The sequence below is a fragment of the Fistularia commersonii genome, chromosome 8 (assembly GCF_037954325.1).
Source record: "Fistularia commersonii isolate RoL2024-O1a breed Wild chromosome 8, RoL_Fcom_v1.0, whole genome shotgun sequence".
NCBI lineage: Eukaryota > Metazoa > Chordata > Actinopteri > Syngnathiformes > Fistulariidae > Fistularia > Fistularia commersonii.
Window position 1 is genome coordinate 15,036,801 of NC_141291.1, and position 17,275 is coordinate 15,054,075.

The 17,275-nt window shown below is 36.6% G+C and overlaps 2 protein-coding genes across 4 annotated transcripts in view; one reads left to right on the forward strand and one right to left on the reverse strand.

Moving 5' to 3' along the window:
* tpk1 (thiamin pyrophosphokinase 1) overlaps positions 1–16,541 on the forward strand; it is a 66,198-nt gene extending 49,657 nt beyond the window's left edge. The window contains exons 9-10 of one of the 2 annotated variants that reach the window (XM_086151360.1): positions 3,776–3,836; positions 15,027–15,130. In XM_086151360.1, the coding sequence (XP_086007486.1) occupies positions 3,776–3,822 (47 nt within the window). In that variant the 3' untranslated portion in view covers positions 3,823–3,836; positions 15,027–15,130. Of the gene's footprint in view, positions 1–3,775; positions 3,837–15,026 lie in introns of both variants that reach the window. The other variant, XM_086151359.1, reaches the window with a different exon arrangement.
* Positions 15,601–17,266, reverse strand: sec61g (SEC61 translocon subunit gamma). 2 transcript variants are annotated; one of them, XM_086151361.1, is made up of 4 exons: positions 17,110–17,265; positions 16,632–16,735; positions 16,385–16,487; positions 15,601–15,736 (listed from the first exon to the last, which is right to left on the reverse strand). In XM_086151361.1, exons 2-4 carry the CDS (start codon positions 16,723–16,725, stop codon positions 15,727–15,729), a joined length of 207 nt encoding a protein of 68 aa, XP_086007487.1. In that variant the 5' UTR covers positions 16,726–16,735; positions 17,110–17,265; the 3' UTR covers positions 15,601–15,726. The 2 variants fall into 2 exon arrangements, with proteins under 2 accessions (XP_086007487.1, XP_086007488.1); XM_086151362.1 differs by lacking the exon at positions 15,601–15,736 and having other exon boundaries at positions 16,381–16,487; positions 17,110–17,266.
* Between the last annotated feature and the right edge of the window lie 9 nt (positions 17,267–17,275).

The window sequence follows — 17,275 nt, forward strand, 5'->3', positions numbered from 1 at the left end:
AGAGGGACTTTATACATGAGAGTCCTATGCAGATTAGCCAGTGATAACAAGACGCATAATTAATCACATACATATTTAGAAGGCTGGAAGTAATGATTTCCCCCGGGTGGAGAGAAAGGACAAGAAGATGAGAAATAAGGAATATCTTTTTTTTTTTCTTTCCGTTCTTATAGAAGCCATGCTCCTGAAATATCCTCATTGCTGTAATTTTTTTTCTTTGGTCCTCAGTGCAGCTTGCTCCCGGTTGTGCAAACCAGCTCTGTGCCACTCTAGGGTGACACTAAGACTCTTTAGAAGTCTAATGAAATGATCCCCAACACTTGGGTTCAAAGTCTGTCTCTGATGAAAAATATATGATCTTCTGTTGAAGAAAGCGTTTTGGGCTGTCAGCCATTACACCCTCAGTGGCCCAAAGGAGACTTTTTTCCTTGCTTGCATCAAGAACTCGTTTAAGTTCTTGCTTTATAAAGTAGAATTCTGGAGTGATTAATGTTGTTTTGATCTAACACTTAAATTTGGAGTGAGAAGCCAGTTTTTGGGGAAACTGTATTTTCCCCTTGCAGGGCCTCTTGGGGAATTTGCAGAATAAGCTCAAACATGCTTGGGCCAAAATAATTATGTCCACTTTTATATGTGTTTATCAATAATTGATATTGTTGTACAATAAAATTAGATCAGACAAGACTTAAACATTCCAAATACTGAATGAGGAGTGAAAACTTCTCAATTCTTGTTTTCTTTTTTTTTTTTTTTTATTGTTCAGATTTTTCTTAGGGTTGCTATCCTGCTACAACGAATAAGATATTGTACACATTAAAACCGGCTTTATGTTTTTTTTTTTTTTTTCTATTTTTGTAACTTGTGCTTTAGATGCCTTCTGTCTCTGATGTTAGTAAAAAGAACTGACATTTTTGGAAACATGCTCTGTACTTTTCTGTGATAAACTTGGAAAGTGTCATTAACAGGCTGTTCTACATAAATGAATTATGTAGCATGCAAAAGTACTGCATGTAAGTTTTGCGTGTGTGTGTGGGCGTCCGTGTATGTCAATGTAGAAGTTTTTAGGAATAACTGTAACTCATTCAGGAAGTGGTAGAGTATAAATTGTATAATGCTACGGAGCAAAGGACATAGTTTGTAAGTCACCAATGCTTTTAATTGAGATTCAATCTCCCACTAGTAATCAAGTATGTATATATATATATATATATATATATATATATATATATATATATATATATATATATATACACATATATATGTATATGTATACGCTTGTGTGTGTGTGTGTGTGTGTGTGTGTGTGTGTGTTCGTGCGTGCGTGAGTACACATATATAAGTCTCCACTGTAGTTCATGTCAAAGTTGCAGGATGGGTTACCAATAATATCTTAATGAAACATGCTTTGCTTTGTGGACTTGGGACTGCGGACTGGGGAGTTGACAAGCTGGGAAGGCAAGGCACGCCCCTTTGCTTAGAATTGTATGTATTTATTTTATATATATATATATATATATATATAGAGAGAGAGAGAGAGAGAGAGAGAGAGAGAGACTGTGGAATTGGTTATATATATATATTGTGTGTGTGTGTGTGTGTGTGTGTGTGTGTGTGTGTGTGTGTGTGTGTGTGTGAGCAATTCATAGTTAGTAATGTAGTCAGAGTGATCTGGTCTCTGCCTGGTCTTTGCCTTTTGACTCAATATTATGTTGGTACTAACCCTATTGATTCAGTAGTTTTACAAGCGATAAATGCATGGGTTGCAGCCCCAAGCATACCTTGGTATAAAAAACTGATAATACCGGGATTTTTTTTTGGAACTATTCCAGATTCTACCATCTAGTGTTGCTACAGCTCTCAATTTTAGATGTTATACCCCCAACACATTTTTCTGTTCAATAAGTGTATCACATTATGAAGACGAGCAGCCATCTGTAGAATCACAAGAGGAAGTTGCTGGATGGTCATGGCTCAAGGGGGTCTTTTTTGAGGCCACTGTCTAATGAAAGAGCTGCAATGCAGTAATGATGCTCGAAGAGTCAAATACTACTAAATAATGAAGAGACTGCAGTGCAGGAAAGTTACCATCATAGGATGCAAACATACTTTTTTGTAAGTAGGTGTACTCCATGCCGTTCATGAAGGTGTAAACATTGCATGAAATGGGATGGATATTATGTGGCGCTGAGTCCACAGGTTGGACAGACAGACACTGTCTGAACTCACGTGTGTGTATATATATGTATATGTGTATGTATATACACATATACATATATGTATACATATGTATGTATATACATATATATGTGTGCGTGTATATACATATATGTATATATGTATATACACATATACATATATGTATATATATGTATTTATATACATATATGTGTGTGTGTGTGTGTGTATATATATATATATATATATGATGCCATCTACAGTATATACTTCACTGTTTTGTTTTGTTCTTTGTTCTTTCTCCTATGGTGGATTTCATTTGTTTCCTTCTAATGTGTGCTTTTTGTTCCTATTCTCATTCCCGCAGTCCATGTGCTGCTCCTGTCACAGAGCTGAGCATTCTTTAGATGTGGTGTATTATTCAATGTGCTTGTGATTATAAGATTGTATGCTTCTGTATTTAATTCTGCCAAAGTGTTAGTTGTTAAGGGATTCTTGTGATGAATGACAAACAAAACAACATAATATACCAACTTTGAATGACGTTGCAAAAATTTTAGATTATCATTCGGAAGAATAAGCATTTGAAAATAATTACTTTTAAAAGGCTATTTAGTTAAACTAATCATACATTGTCTCCAACAATGTTCCTAAGTGCTATGCAAGAATAAAACAGGATTATAAACAATCAGGCAAAATAATATTGAATATTTAGAGTGGTAATGAATACTGAAATTGGACAAAAATGAATTAACTGTCCAGACAATGAACATAAATATTAAATTGTGACACCAGATGGGCATGCTTCCAATAAGAAAAATGTTTTCATAAAAATAAATGTGTTTATTCACCATGATCATTGTGTTGTGAGGCAGAATTGTCATAGAGCTATGAAGATTTTTTTTTTGTTTCTTCTCAGCATATCACCTCCAATGCCTCAAACAATTTATTAGTCATCTGTAAGATTTGATTTTGACCTTTTTCTGATTGGCTTTGTTGCTTAGAAAGTCATATTGTTAGACAGTTGGATTTCCTTGCCCTGCTATATTTTATGTGTTGTACTAGCGATCCGCCTGTACATTTATTATGACTGGCCCCACCTGTTCATGCCGCCCCACAACTAACAGGGAGTGATCAAGTGTTTGAGAGTAAATGTGAACAAGGACAACTAAGAGAGGAGCTCTGACAAGGAGCTCAGAATGTTATGACAAGGTGACATGAGAGGGAGAGGATAAGACATCTGATGTACAAGGATGCAAAACTCAGCATGAAATGAAGGATTACAGAAAGTGCATTGGACCTTTTAAGAGGAGCATCTGTTCCCACACAAACACTCACATGAACACACAAACATACGCTCACAGATTGTCTCAGGCGTGCAAGCACACCATACGGAAGCATTTAGTTTGCTTTGTATTTGTAATAAATGATTCCCCAGGATTCCATTTTTAAGAAACTCCCAGGAACCCAGGCTTCACCCTTCTCTTCACTGCATAAACTTCTTTTTTGTTGCACTTGTTTAGATATTGCCAAAGATATCCTATGGCAAATAGGAGGATAGTTATCCACTTATATTCTTTATTTTTCTCTTTTATTGCAGTTAATTCTTTGGCACGACAGATGCTGTCCAGCGTATTGGTTGAATAAAGCCACTTGCCCAGGTATAAAAATGTTTGTCATCCATCGTGGATTTCTTAATTTGCTTTTTGATTTGGCTACTTAGGTGAAGGGCTGTTTGTCTTTGGTATGAAATGAAGAGCACAGCTTCTTCCAATAGACTAGCTCATGATAGTATCCTCGAGTCTTTCCAGCTATCATATGTTCTTGGATCTCCAACAATGGTGACATTTTGAGTACCATTTAATCACTTGTATGTCCAAATAATGATAGCAGACTCCATAAAAAACATTCTAGTATTCCCATATTCTGCTGTCCTCAAGCACTTACTACTTTTAAACCTACTTTTAAATGATGCCATTAAGATGAATAAGACATTTTCCTTTGGCAATAATTTATTTTTTATTCTTCTCTGCTTTGGTCTAACAGACAGCCTTTTTGTTTTTTACATAATTTGAGGCTTTTTGTGGGGCTTTACCTCATCTCCAATAGTTCTGAGCTGACATGTTTAAGTGTAAGGCATGCTGTCTTTCTACTATTGCTGTCTTCAGACTGGATGAGATAGAGTTCATAGTGTGCATCACAGTACTCAGCCTCTATTTGTCCCTAAATGAACCAGATTGGTTGACTACAGGTCATCCTTTTCTTTTTATATCTGCGTGTGTATCTTTACTGTGTAGTATATATGATCTGTTATTAGCGAGCTATTGGGACTTTCAGGTTATAATTCAACTTTCAGACATTTTACTTTTATCTGTTTCTTCAGAGGGTGCTGCTGCCGAACAATAGGTACATTTTCTCTCCAACATCTCTTTTTCAATTTAAAATGTCAAGCCAAGCATCTGTATTTTTGTGAAAAATGTCTCAGAATTGTCATATTCATTTCAAATATGACATGATATTCATTCTATCGACATATAATCCATGTAAGTTGCGATTAAGTGTGCAGGCACTTTTAGCTTTCACAAAACTCATTTCAGTTATACCACAGAATGAATTGCACTCTGCATGAGTTTAGAGCCGCAGAAATTTATCTTTGTTTGCTTCATCACATACATTTTGCACAGGCCAGGATGTTCTATCACATGCTGATTTTAGTTTTAGCTTTCCCGGTAAATGCAATATGGAAGTGCAGTGTTACCCACCAGGGTGCACTAGTCTGGCATATACCCCAAGATGAATAAAAGATGGAATGTGAATGACTGTAGGTTTTTCCATTGTGAATATCATGCAAATATGTTTTTAAACTGTTTGCAACATACATTGCAGAGTCTTACGACATGCAAAAAAAATATTGCATGTAGTTGCAAGCCTATCTTACTCAAGCAGCGGCTGACTCCGACTGTTTTCTCCCTACTGCTGATGCTCCAACGATGGTGCTGATGCTTCTGATTTTTGGAAAGTAAGGTTAAGTTCTCTGCATCTTTGATTGGTTGTGCCCCAGTACCAAAATCCATACTAAGTTGTTAATGTTGATGCATTCCATTGCCCTTGCTGCTCTGCATAAAATAAGTGACAGCGGACCGCCCACAGCAATCATCCTTTGCAATATTAATATGACATAAAGGGATGTCATTGAGCCTCTGAAGCCATGAAAATGGCAGAAGAGTAACCCTCTTGAAGCCTCCGACATGCACAAGTGTTGCACAGCAACTGTCTTATCAAACTGTGCTTATATGCATGTGTGAGGTTCAGCCATATTAATGCCGAGAGTTATTTGGAGGTCAAATATTCTCCGTATTCCCTCTAGTCTTCTGAATGTATTCACACTGATTATAATGTTTAGTTGTGTGCAAGATATAATGCCAAACACAGTCTGACTCCCGTTCAGCTTTGCATGCCTCATTCCACTAAGCACTGATGTTAATGATCTGTATTATTTATTTTTTTTTTCATTTATTTATTTTCTTATTTATCATTTTATAGTCACTGTAAGAAAAAATGTCACAAAGCCAGACAGTCGAGGTCATAAGCATATGTGGAAACATTCTGCTGAAAACCATAGTCCACATGCCAAATACGTAGATATTTTTAAATAGCTGCCAAAAAAAAAAAAATGTATTTACTACCTCAATAGTTTGTTGTATTTGTTTAGTAACGACATTGTGGATCAGAAAGGCAGTAAAGTGATTTCAGTATGTTCTCACAAATTAATTGCACTTGTTTGCATTTACACTGAGGAACAGTTTAATTCTCTGTTAAGGTAACACCTTCCCATAAACTACAACAACAACATAGGCACCGCATTCTGCCACTGACAGCATAAAAATAGTCTCTGGTAGGTGAGAAGATGGATTTCAGTATACATGTGCACAGAGAATATTATAGAACTAATCATTTCAAAACAGAATGTTCAAAAGGAGGACAACAAAAAGCATTAGACTTTTATGTTAAATTTTAAGATGTACCAAAAGTGTACCATGTGATTTTGATACTTTACATGACATTCTTTGGAAAGTTTGGATTTATAAAATATTTTTTGTAAAGATGGTCACGGCTTAATTTTTAATTTTCCACTTTGCTTTTATGGTTATTGCTTTTTAGAACTGCACTGTGCAGTCACATTAGTGATATGAAGGGCATTTTTTAGAGATAATTTTCTTTCCCTGGCATTCATTAAAAGGCGCTGTAAAAACCGTATTCTTTCATTTACAAAAGGACACATGCTCTGTGAACAGAGGCTGTGAAAAAGGATGGCTCTGAGAAAAGGAATAAATGCTTTGAATCCTGTACATTTTGCTCTTTCCAGTGACTTTTTCAAAAAAGGAATATTCTGTATGGGTCTGAGTTGTTTCAAAATGAAATGCTGTTTTATGTCACTTCATGATCTATCATAGTATGATTGATATTATAGCCGTCTCTTGTGCCAAACAACTCAAGACAAATGGTCGTATTTCACTTGCATTTTCCATGTAAATAATTGATTAACTATGCCTTGGTCTCTCTGAAGAACAACCGTTATCACTAATGGATTAGGAATACTATCTCTGCCACAGTATGTATTCATTTTTATTGTCAGGAGGGTAGTTTTTGAGAAATATACAGTTAGTCAATCCAAGTTCACTCACACATATATTTCAAACTGTAATCAAACATGTGGCAGTAATGCACCAGCCTCAGGCTTTGTGCTTTGACATATACCACTCATTCCCCATTATGATTTTTATTGCCTACAATCTCTTCTTACCCTAAGAATTGAATGGGATCAGGAACTAACAACTGGTCATGATAACATGGGCATTTCTTTCACTTTAAAATATTTTACCTCAAAATAGTAATATTCTAATTCAAGCGCAAAGGCCTGATGATATCCATGCAAGGCCAAAGATACTTAACCATCAAACACAGGGTGCATGAACACAAATATGTTAACTGTTGTTTGTGAAAGCCCTTAGTTATTTTCTTTTGACTGAGCTTTGGATTAAAAAGCGTCACCCTGTAGCTACACACTCTGTGTGTTAAAATCTGCTTTATCATAATATTCTCAGTTTAGTGGGGATCAAAATGAATAAGAAATTTAAATTGATGGCATCCTTAAACCAGCTCTTCCTAAGATAGTGTGTACTTGTGTGTGCGTGTGTGTGTCTCTGCGCCTGAATTTATTCATTTGTATTGTAGTTTGTGTGTCTTTACACCTTAATTTATGCATTTGGGGGCTAGATGTTTTGAATTGTAGTGTGGGTTTGTGAGTGCGTGTGCATGTTTGTTTAGTGTCACAAAAAGGCTGACAAGACTTACATTCAACTTGATATGCAAATAAGCTTTCCACACCTCACTGGCTTATAGAACCCAATACCAAAAGGGCAATTAATCAAAATGTTAGCACTATCATTTGATATTGAGTTTCTGAAATCTTAGTTTCCCAATGCTCAAGTGTAATTTTTTATTCATTTCTGGAAGTTATAAACCCTAGCAGTTCTTTAAATTTATGGTGCCACCTGTAGTCTAGACTGGTGGGTTCTTTTACAGAACACTCACAAATACTGTGGGTAAGAACTTGCGGTTTCCCCTTTGTTTGACAAAGTGTGTTGAAAAGAATACATAAAGAATACATTAAGGAAGTTTTTGTCATATGCGCAGCTAAAGACACATTTCCAGTATAGCTGTGGTTAGAAAATACAAAGTACCAGTATAATTCTTTCTGTATGTTTAAATAGTAATGTTATCATATAAAAAAATGTGCAATAAACAACATATAAATGACTATAAGCTTATGAATGCAGAATAACAAAGTATTGGTTGCCTTTCTGTGTGGAGTTTGCATCTTCTCATCAACAAACATCAACAACAAACTGCTCCAGATAGTGTGGAAGCACATGCTGGAATAACTGTACCAATAGTATATTTCTGCTACCAATAGTATTCTTTGACAATAATCATAATGATATTATGAGTCTCAAGCTATGCTGTTCATGCAGACCTAAATACTTTATAAAACAGGATTTCTATAAAATGACATATATGATGAGTGTGTGAGATGTGGGATCTCTGTCACTGTTTTATGGCATAAACATTGTAATCGAGGATTGTGGCTAAAGCCTGTCAGATGTAAATCTTACTGATGCAACATCACTGTGTTGCATATGCACGCACACACACACACACATATATAATCATGTACTATATATTAGTGGCAGGCATATAGACAACTCGAAACAATAATATATCATTAGATTTTCAGTATCTATCTGCGGTTACATTTTCTTACCCCTCAATACACCAAATCTTGACATACATTCAAAAAGCCTTGCTCACACTCACACACATGTCAATGCTTAGAGTGGTTTATTTTATATGTAATCGGGATGGCAAAGGACCTTCATATGACCCACCAGATGGTGGACTTTCAACCCACAAGACACAAATACACTGACATATGCAGCATTTCAGGGCCCGCCGCCTTTAAACACACTCATACACGCATCCGCACACTCACGCGCACACACTATTTCAACATGAGATACATAGGCTGCACAAATCACACAAAGGCAGGTGCTTAGCTTGATAAAAGACAAATGTGAACACAGATGGATATTGGTACCAGAGTCTCTGAGTAATTGAGAAATCTTAATTAAAAGTAAACTTGTGACAAGATTAGAAGGCTTGCCCTTATTGTTAATGAGAGCATGCTGTTTATGAAATGTGGGCTTTCACAAACACATTGGCATGCAAATGAGACGGTGCTTTAATAAGAACTTCACTTCATGCGCCATATTTTTACTTGGATTTATAAAGTTGCCATTAGAGCTTAAAGGAATGTCTTATTTCAACAGATAGCAATAAACGTCAAAACAAACTACTCCGCATGGCAGAAGGTTTAGGAACGTGTTTCACAAAGGACACAATGGGAGTGTTTGTACTTCTGTCCCACATCTAAGACTTGCATGTGATATATAATCCACACCTGTTGACAGCCTCTCCACTGTCCCGAGGCGCTAATATAAAGCCCTCTATTGACTGAAGTCACAAGGATTTTTTTTTTTGAGGTTTTATGTTTAGAATTTGAGCACTCCTATTTGAATCACAAGCGAGACATTTGGATCCCGTTCTCTAAATGTAAAACAGAGAGTAGAAAATATGGCTTTGAAAGGAATCAGAAATAATAAATCAAACAATATCTTGACAGCACTGCCTTAAACGTGCTGTTCTGCTTCTGAGATGAAGCACCACAGCTTAAGCAGTGTTTGTAGCCCCAGATTTCAGTATTCAGGAAGCCATCGTAAGACTGGAAGGAATTGTTTTTGGAGGAGGGTAAAGCAATGTACTTTATCTTGTAGTCAAACAGATAGATGTGTCTGACTAACTTGGTTTAGTCAGGTCTTATCCTTCGTCCCTGCCAGAGGCAGACATCGCTGCTTTAGGACTGCTCCTTTTTTTTTTTTTTTTTTTTTTTTTTTTTTCAAAAATGCAAACTCTCCCTGAACTTCTCCTATTCATTTCATATCGCTCTGTTCGTTTCGTGGCCTTGTGTTTCTATCTGTACTCTTAGCCTCAAGTTTTTGTTTCATTCTTTCAAGCATTAAAAAACTCAATTACCTTTGTTTGTTTTTGTTTTTTCTCTGACATTGTCGATCTAAGAATTTCTCCACACCTTTTTGCACTCCAACTCGTCTTTTTTCAAGGGAGTTCCCCCTCTCCCAACACTCACCAAGCTGCTCAATGGGGGTAAATGAAACATGTATATTCAACTTCCATGTACTGTCACAGCAGGATAAAAAACTGCTGTTTTATGCTTTTATTTATGGATTTTCTGATCCTCAGCACATCACACATGAAGGCAGTGGGGGGGGGGGGGGGGGTTAGGGAGGGTGGACTGGGGTTTGAAAAGGAAGCAGCGTGGAAAAATCATACACAGTAGTTGTTCTGAATACTAAAAAAAATTTACCCCATCGTCCTCATCATGTCAAACACCAAACACAAGGATCCCTCTTAAACAACCACCTGCTTTTATCTAATCAACAGTATTTTCAGCTGTATCAGCCATACTTTTGTTTCCAGATTGAAGCTTCATGCCCACCAAAGACTGGTTCATGGTTTTTCAGTTATTGTGTTTATTTATTTTAATCTGAAGCTCATGCTAAGCCAGTGTAGCACTTAATAGAAGTTAATATAATCGCAAAGAAGATGGTCCTGACACTGCTTGCACATGCCCTGCCTTATATCTTGACCAATAATTAGCTTTAGATGTAAGGAGGAAGTTAAGCAGTTGGATGAAATCATGGTGTACCTGTTTTTTTTTTGAAGCAGAAGAATACAAATAAACTGCTAATCATATGTGTAGTTGTACATGCCATCATTTTTTATTAGTGTTGCTTACAGTCTTGTATTATTGTTTGAATTTCTTATTTCAACTAAAATTGAAACTAATCTACGTGATAGCAGTTGTGTTATCGAGTGTTGTCAAATTGTTCACACGCCAAAGGATTTGAATATACAAACAAAACTCTCAAGAGGCTCTCTTGTAGTTTTGCATCCAAACAGCTAACCTAAAATATGGTAGAAAAACAGGAGGAAACAAAAACCTCATTTCCCTCTTTTCCCCTTGCAGATTTATTTATTTATTCACCCATTCATTGCCTGTATTACTTCTCCTGTACTCAGGGAGCTGGAGCCAGTCCCGGCTGAAATTGAGCAGGAAGTAGGTACCCCTTGGACCTGTAGCCAGTCGGCAAACTACCTTTAAATGCAAGCTTGCAATGAATCCACCCAAGAAAAACAAGTCTATAAAATAAATACAATTCATCAAGTCCAAGACCATATTAGTTCCTATCAAATGCCACATCTGTTACTTATTATTGTTCCATATTAAACAATTGTCGAATCTTTGCACTCCTGTTCAAGTTACTGAGTGTTTCTGAAGGTGGACAAAATGTATCTCTGCATTCAGATTCTTTTGGTAATTGGACAGTTCAGTATTGAACAAATATGATTTGTAGAAAATGATTTTCTCTCAAACCTGTGAGGCGTGATGAGATTTGAGAGCATACTGGTCTAAAGGAATAAATATCTACTGCTCGACAAAATGAACTCAAATTGCCTCTGCATGACAAGTCGCAGTGAAAAAAGGTTGGGAGAGGATGTGTTAGGACAGATATGATTGGGGTCGGTTTCTGCTATGCAGCGTGCTCCGGGGGTTACTTTGACTGACAGGACGGCAATGTGAATGTGCAATGTGATTGGACCTATTAAACATTGTTTATTTGACATATTTACAAGTGATTAATATTAGCCGAAAAGGCCAGCTCATTTTCAGGTCAGCAATGTCTGCATGCCACAAAAAAATAGTGCCAAAGAGATTTTTTCTCAATTGCAATGGTGACAAATAATTAGGACAAGTGTGACAGAAATATGTGCATCCTCTCCAGGAATGTAATTGAAGCCTTATTGAGATCTGAATTCTTGAGCAAACTGGATTATATCTTGTTAGTTCAAGTCAGCGCCGTAATTTTAGACTTTTAAAATGTCATATTAAGAGATCATTAACATTTGTTTACAGCACCTTCTGAGAAAAATCCCAAACAATCCTCTCACGCTACAAAATAGCCCCAAACTCCCATAATCCCCCTGTCTACCTTTTCACTGCACTATAAATGTCTGAGAGGCTCTCTTTTTTTCTCCTGGTTAATTAGTTGTGTAAATGTGGTCTACGTAAAGCTGATAGGTCCTTTAGAGAGTGATACCTGCAATCCAATTACAGGCAGCAAACATCTCCATTGTTATCAATGGAGGATGTGATGCTCATTTTGGTCCCCTGTGCAACAGGGGCTGCTATTGATCAGTATCAGCTTTTGAGGAGGGGATTACTAATGAATCTATCCGAAAGCCCTCTACACCTGGTTAAGACTTTGCACACTCCTTGGGTGTGGAAGTTGCATGACCACATGCCTCAGGAAATGTGAGTGTGTCTGAGAGAGACAAAACAAGTGTGTTAGGTCTTTGCCTTGATGAGAAGGACGTCTCTTTTGCAGTGCTCTGCTGCCTCCGCTGGCCACTTTGAGTATTAAATCCAACCCATGGCTACATGGCCAAAAGTTTTGAGAATGACACAACCTTAGAAACATCTAGCAAACACCAAAAAATCCTGAAGTAACAGACTTTGTGAAAGTGTCATTCTCAAAACTTTTGGCCATGACTGTACATCCTAAGAGAAAACCACGTGCGTCTTGCAGCCTGTAATTATAGACTACATTTAGCAAAAAATAAAAGGCTTTTATTGCATGATATAGGTCTTTGATGTACCTCTTATATAGGTCTGAAATTTTTGAATAATTCCAATGAAAACATATACAGTAGCGCTGGAGTGTTGTGCCTGAGGTCATGGGTAAAGGTTTTCCTTTTTGTTCATTTTTAGTTCAGTTCTTTTTATTCATTCTTTGTATTGTGTCCTCTCTGTACTGATGTTTCCCAGGTGTTCAATTGGCTCCACATGTATTGTAGTTCTATCTATTTTTCCATTTTATTTTTGTCAAAGCATTATGGTAATCATAAACACAATATATATGTGTCTTTGTGTAGAATTGGACAGTCGGACATTGTTCACACATACATACATACACTAACACAAAAACACTCAGAGTGGCATCTCCGGCTCTGTCGATGGTTAAGCAGCCTAACTTCACATGCAGTTTTTCTTTTCATTGGTTAGAGTCAAGCTGGTCTAATGCCATGCTTGTTTCGCAGTCTTTGAAGGATAATAGTGTCTTTTTGTCCCTGTTTTAAGTGCATGCTGGTACCTGTGGACAAACGATTCACTTCACTTTCGTGTCTCTGTTCCTGTGTGTCATTTTTCCCTTTGACATAAAATGATTGTAGTAATAGTTTTGTTTTTGGCATATTGATAACCATCAATTGCTCTTGATGCATTGTATTGTTTTTCTGTCAAAGAAAGTTTTAACGATGTAATTTCCAAGTAACGTTGTATGAGAGGGAGTAAATCTTTCTGGGTCTGATATAAGAGTTCACAGCCATTTCTAATAGCTAGCAGAAAAGCACAATGCCTTAAGTTTATTACTGTGAAATAGAGAAAGTGAACAATAACTCTGATTATGATCAGTCAAAGATCAGTCTAAATGGACAAGGCCCACAGACAACCTTCAACGGATGTTAGTCAATTCTGTTCTCCTGATATCTCAATGTTCCCCTGACATCCAGTGTTGTTTTTTTTTAAAGAAAGAGGGTTACTCCTTACTGCATTATTATTAAATTGTACTTTTTGAAACATGTATATTTGGGATGTGTCTCAACTGGCGTTGCATAATATAGAAGGAATGTCTGTCGCTTACAATATTATTTCAGTTTTTTTTCAAATTGATAAATATATTAATTGTGTGCATGCGAAAGTACTCCTTTTTTTCAACACCATTACCTCTACAGCATACAATATTCTGTTAGAAACAATAATTATAACAAAATGTTCAAGCAGCTGCAGTGTTTTTATTAGAGCCAATGGTCAGAAAACGGGTATGTATTAGGAGTGAATTATTTATAAATGTAGACAAAAACCTCACCTGGCCCAATTAGTTAAATTTGGGGTTTCTGCCACCCATAGCACTAATCCTTCAACTCACTTTTAAACACTGCTCGAAGCCACTCAACGGCAAGCAAGCAAACTAGATACTAAGATCAAGATGGCAAAAAAAATGAATAAATAATTCAAGTTGATGCTGTTTGTAAATTTCAAATGCTATCCAGACAACAGATTTGATAGTTTAGTACATCTAGTTTTATGAAGACCCTTGTGAATGCCTTCTGGAAATATCCTAAAATATTCTCAGGTCACCAGTGATATTGAAAACATGTTAAGACATGTGAGGGAAAAAATGCTAATATAGCCCTCTTTTAAAAATGTATTTTCTAATTTGCCACAGAACATGCCAGAATTGAAATATAGCAGGGAATTAGAATCAATGCCCATTTTCCTTTCAACATGACCCTACAGCTGCATTCTCATGAGGATTTCATTTATTAGATGCACACAAAAAATGTACCTGCTGATGTGAATTGGGGATGTTGAAGCAGTGTGATTTTCCATTTAACTTAACAATGATCATTTCACTTACCTAAATCCCTCACACAGTCTATTGGGTCATCTCTGAGGTTCATTTTAACACTCTACTTCCAACTTGTTGTTGTAAATCAGTGTTACAGATGTAGAGTTCAGTGCTCCTTTACCTCAGGCACAAATTATCCTGGTTTGGCCAGTAGTAGGCAGTGTTGATCAGAGGTGTTTCCAAGATGGAATTTAGATAGCTTCCAGTTTTTATATTGACTTGCATGGTAAATAATAGTGTTCTGCTAATATATTTGTAGAAATAATGTGCAAGGCCAACTGACTTTGCATTGATGTTGCTTTCAAAGACAGAAATTTGTAACATTGAAATTTAAGTTAAAAAGAACAAAAATGGTCATCAAACTTTTCTTTTTCTCTGACTATATGGTCTCATCAAGAAATGTATTTGGTGAAGGCTGGAACCTTTAAGGTTGTACACAAAAATTAATAAGATTCATTGTGGGTGTCATTTTGCATGTATTTGCTTGAGTCATCTAGACTAAATTATTTCCAATGAGGCTTCAACATGCTTGCAATAATGAAACATTGTCGAGGAAGTCCATATGGACATTAATAGGAAAATAATGAACTATTAAATAATCTAACACAATGATATGACACGGAATACATTATCACTCATCTGGCATTTACCGCTTCTGATGTTGATTTTATTTGCCCTGTCCAGACAACCAGATCCTGGAATTTGGGAAGCTGGTGAGTACCTCCAACACCTACGCTGACGGTTCCCCACGCAACCCTGTCACCATCACCACGGACAAGCCCCTAGTTTGGACCATGGGCATCAAGAAGAATGTGGAAGGATAGATTTGTCTTCTTTCCAGTGTTTAAGCCACTATGAGAATTGCCTTTTGGGCTACATATCTTGTAGTCTCAAGAAGTTAAAGCATAGCAATCTCTTTCTCGCTTAGTTCACACTGGCTGAATGTTTACAGTTGAACAGTTATTTGATCATGTGCTTTCATGCCACCTAATTTTGAAAGTGGTCCTTGCCAGTGTATTCAGTATGAACAGACACTTTTATAAGGCAGCTTAGTATTTGGCACGTTAGAAAATGTAGAAGATGCAAGTCCTATCAGATCTGTCAAGAAAATCTTGTTTGAATGCAAAGTCTCAATTTAAGCCATATTGAAAATGGCTAATGTTGAAAGAAAGTGCCTTTACATACAATTCAGGGTTTTTTAAAAAACAGAGGTCACAGCAAATGTTGTGATTGCAAGGATGGAAAGAAGACAAACTAATAATTTTCCAGATTTGATTGTTTATTTACACAGAAAGTAAAAATGACATCGCTTCAGACCCCAATAACCAGTCAAAATCTGCAGATGATTCTATCCATGGATCTTGGAACTGTATTCTTTTTGACTTTAACCTCCACTGGAAAAGAAAGAAGTGAAAGCTGTAACCGAATATGAAGTCATCATTTTGCTGTGCAACTAAACAATTGTGTCATCTAAACTGAATTAACCATCAAATGTGACTGTACACAATGCCATGACTTTATATAAATGAAGTAGAACCACCTCTTAATATATCAAGGAGTCATTCCAGTAAAATGTTAGGCCTACACAGGGTTCACCAATCAGTAAAGAAAAATTAGGTTTGTTTATTTGGGTGAAAATGTATCTGTAACGGCTTGTTTTTCTTGCACTAATGTTGGTCTAAAGAGAAAATTTGCACTGAGATTTGATTATATTTTAGAATGTGATGAATTATTGGTTTGAGTTTGTGTGTTTTTTTTTAACCAGTCTAGAATAGAATGCGCAGTGAACAAGTAAATTGTGCAAAGGAGACTTAACATACACACAACACCACACCTCTGTGCATTTCACTTGCAAACATGTTCTATATAATTACAGAATAACTCAGTATTGCATACCAATTTCAACTGTTTCTATCTTGTCTAAAAATGTAGAAGGTTAAAACAATTGATCATAGAAAATAAGGCGTGTCCTAAGAAGCCTCACTAACATCAGCCAGTGCAGCTGCAAATATAATGTCAACAGGGAGAAAAGGCAAACTTACACGATGATGTTGTTAATGGGGATGTGGATGAGCTTGACAAAGAAACCAATGAAACCCATAATGGCAAACCCTATTGCTGTGGCCATTGCAATTTTCTGGAATTCTGTGGGGATTGAATTGCATAATGTCATAATAAAAACACATCTGATTCAAAAAATGTTTTTGCCGAGTAAGGTTTTAATTGAGACGGAGGCAATTTGATGCCTATACAGTAAAGCAAAGACCTGCCCAACTGCAGTGAACCTACCTTTTCTGTCGGGTTTTGTGCATCTCTTCACGAGCCTGATTGAATCTTTGACGAATTGCCGGCTGGGCTCAACAAACTGCATCACCTGATCCATGTTGTTCGGTCTTAAGACAAAATGAACATAAAACGGTGTTAAATTCAAGTTGAAATTTTGGCTAGTTTCTGGGCTGACGTTGACTACACAATTTCGAGCCTTTCGACTCCCCAGTGACAAGCATTGACTGTAACATCTCACAATTCTTGTTTACATGACACAATAACGTTTTTGTTCCTTAAAATAAGTAAGGTCGACTTGTTGAATCATTAGGAAACATCTAGCTTCGTTAACAGCTAGTTCGATCTCTTGTGAGATGCCGAGCGTTTGTTACAAAGTGTGACCACTACTAACAAAAAAGAACAGTAGGAAATATTCACATGTTAAATCATTTGTTAAACTTAAGTCAAGAAGTAAATGAAAACATGAAAGAATGATACTCACTTTATCTGTTACCGTCTCAGTGGAGAAGACAGAAGAACGAAGGCCACGTAGCTCTGTGGGTTTGTGGGCGAAGAGCTGACGTAGACTTTTAAGGGCGCATGCGCAATGTCTTCGTCATTTACTTACTCTAACTTGAATTTGTCCCTCCACTGACACCTACTGGCCG

Coding starts and splice junctions, on each gene's coding strand:
- sec61g (XM_086151361.1), bottom strand. CDS start 16,725: ATGGATCAGGTGATGCAGTTTGTTGAGCCCAGCCGGCAATTCGTCAAA. Junction 16,488..16,631: donor CACAAAACCCGACAGAAAAG/GTAGGTTCACTG, acceptor CAATCCCCACAG/AATTCCAGAAAATTGCAATG.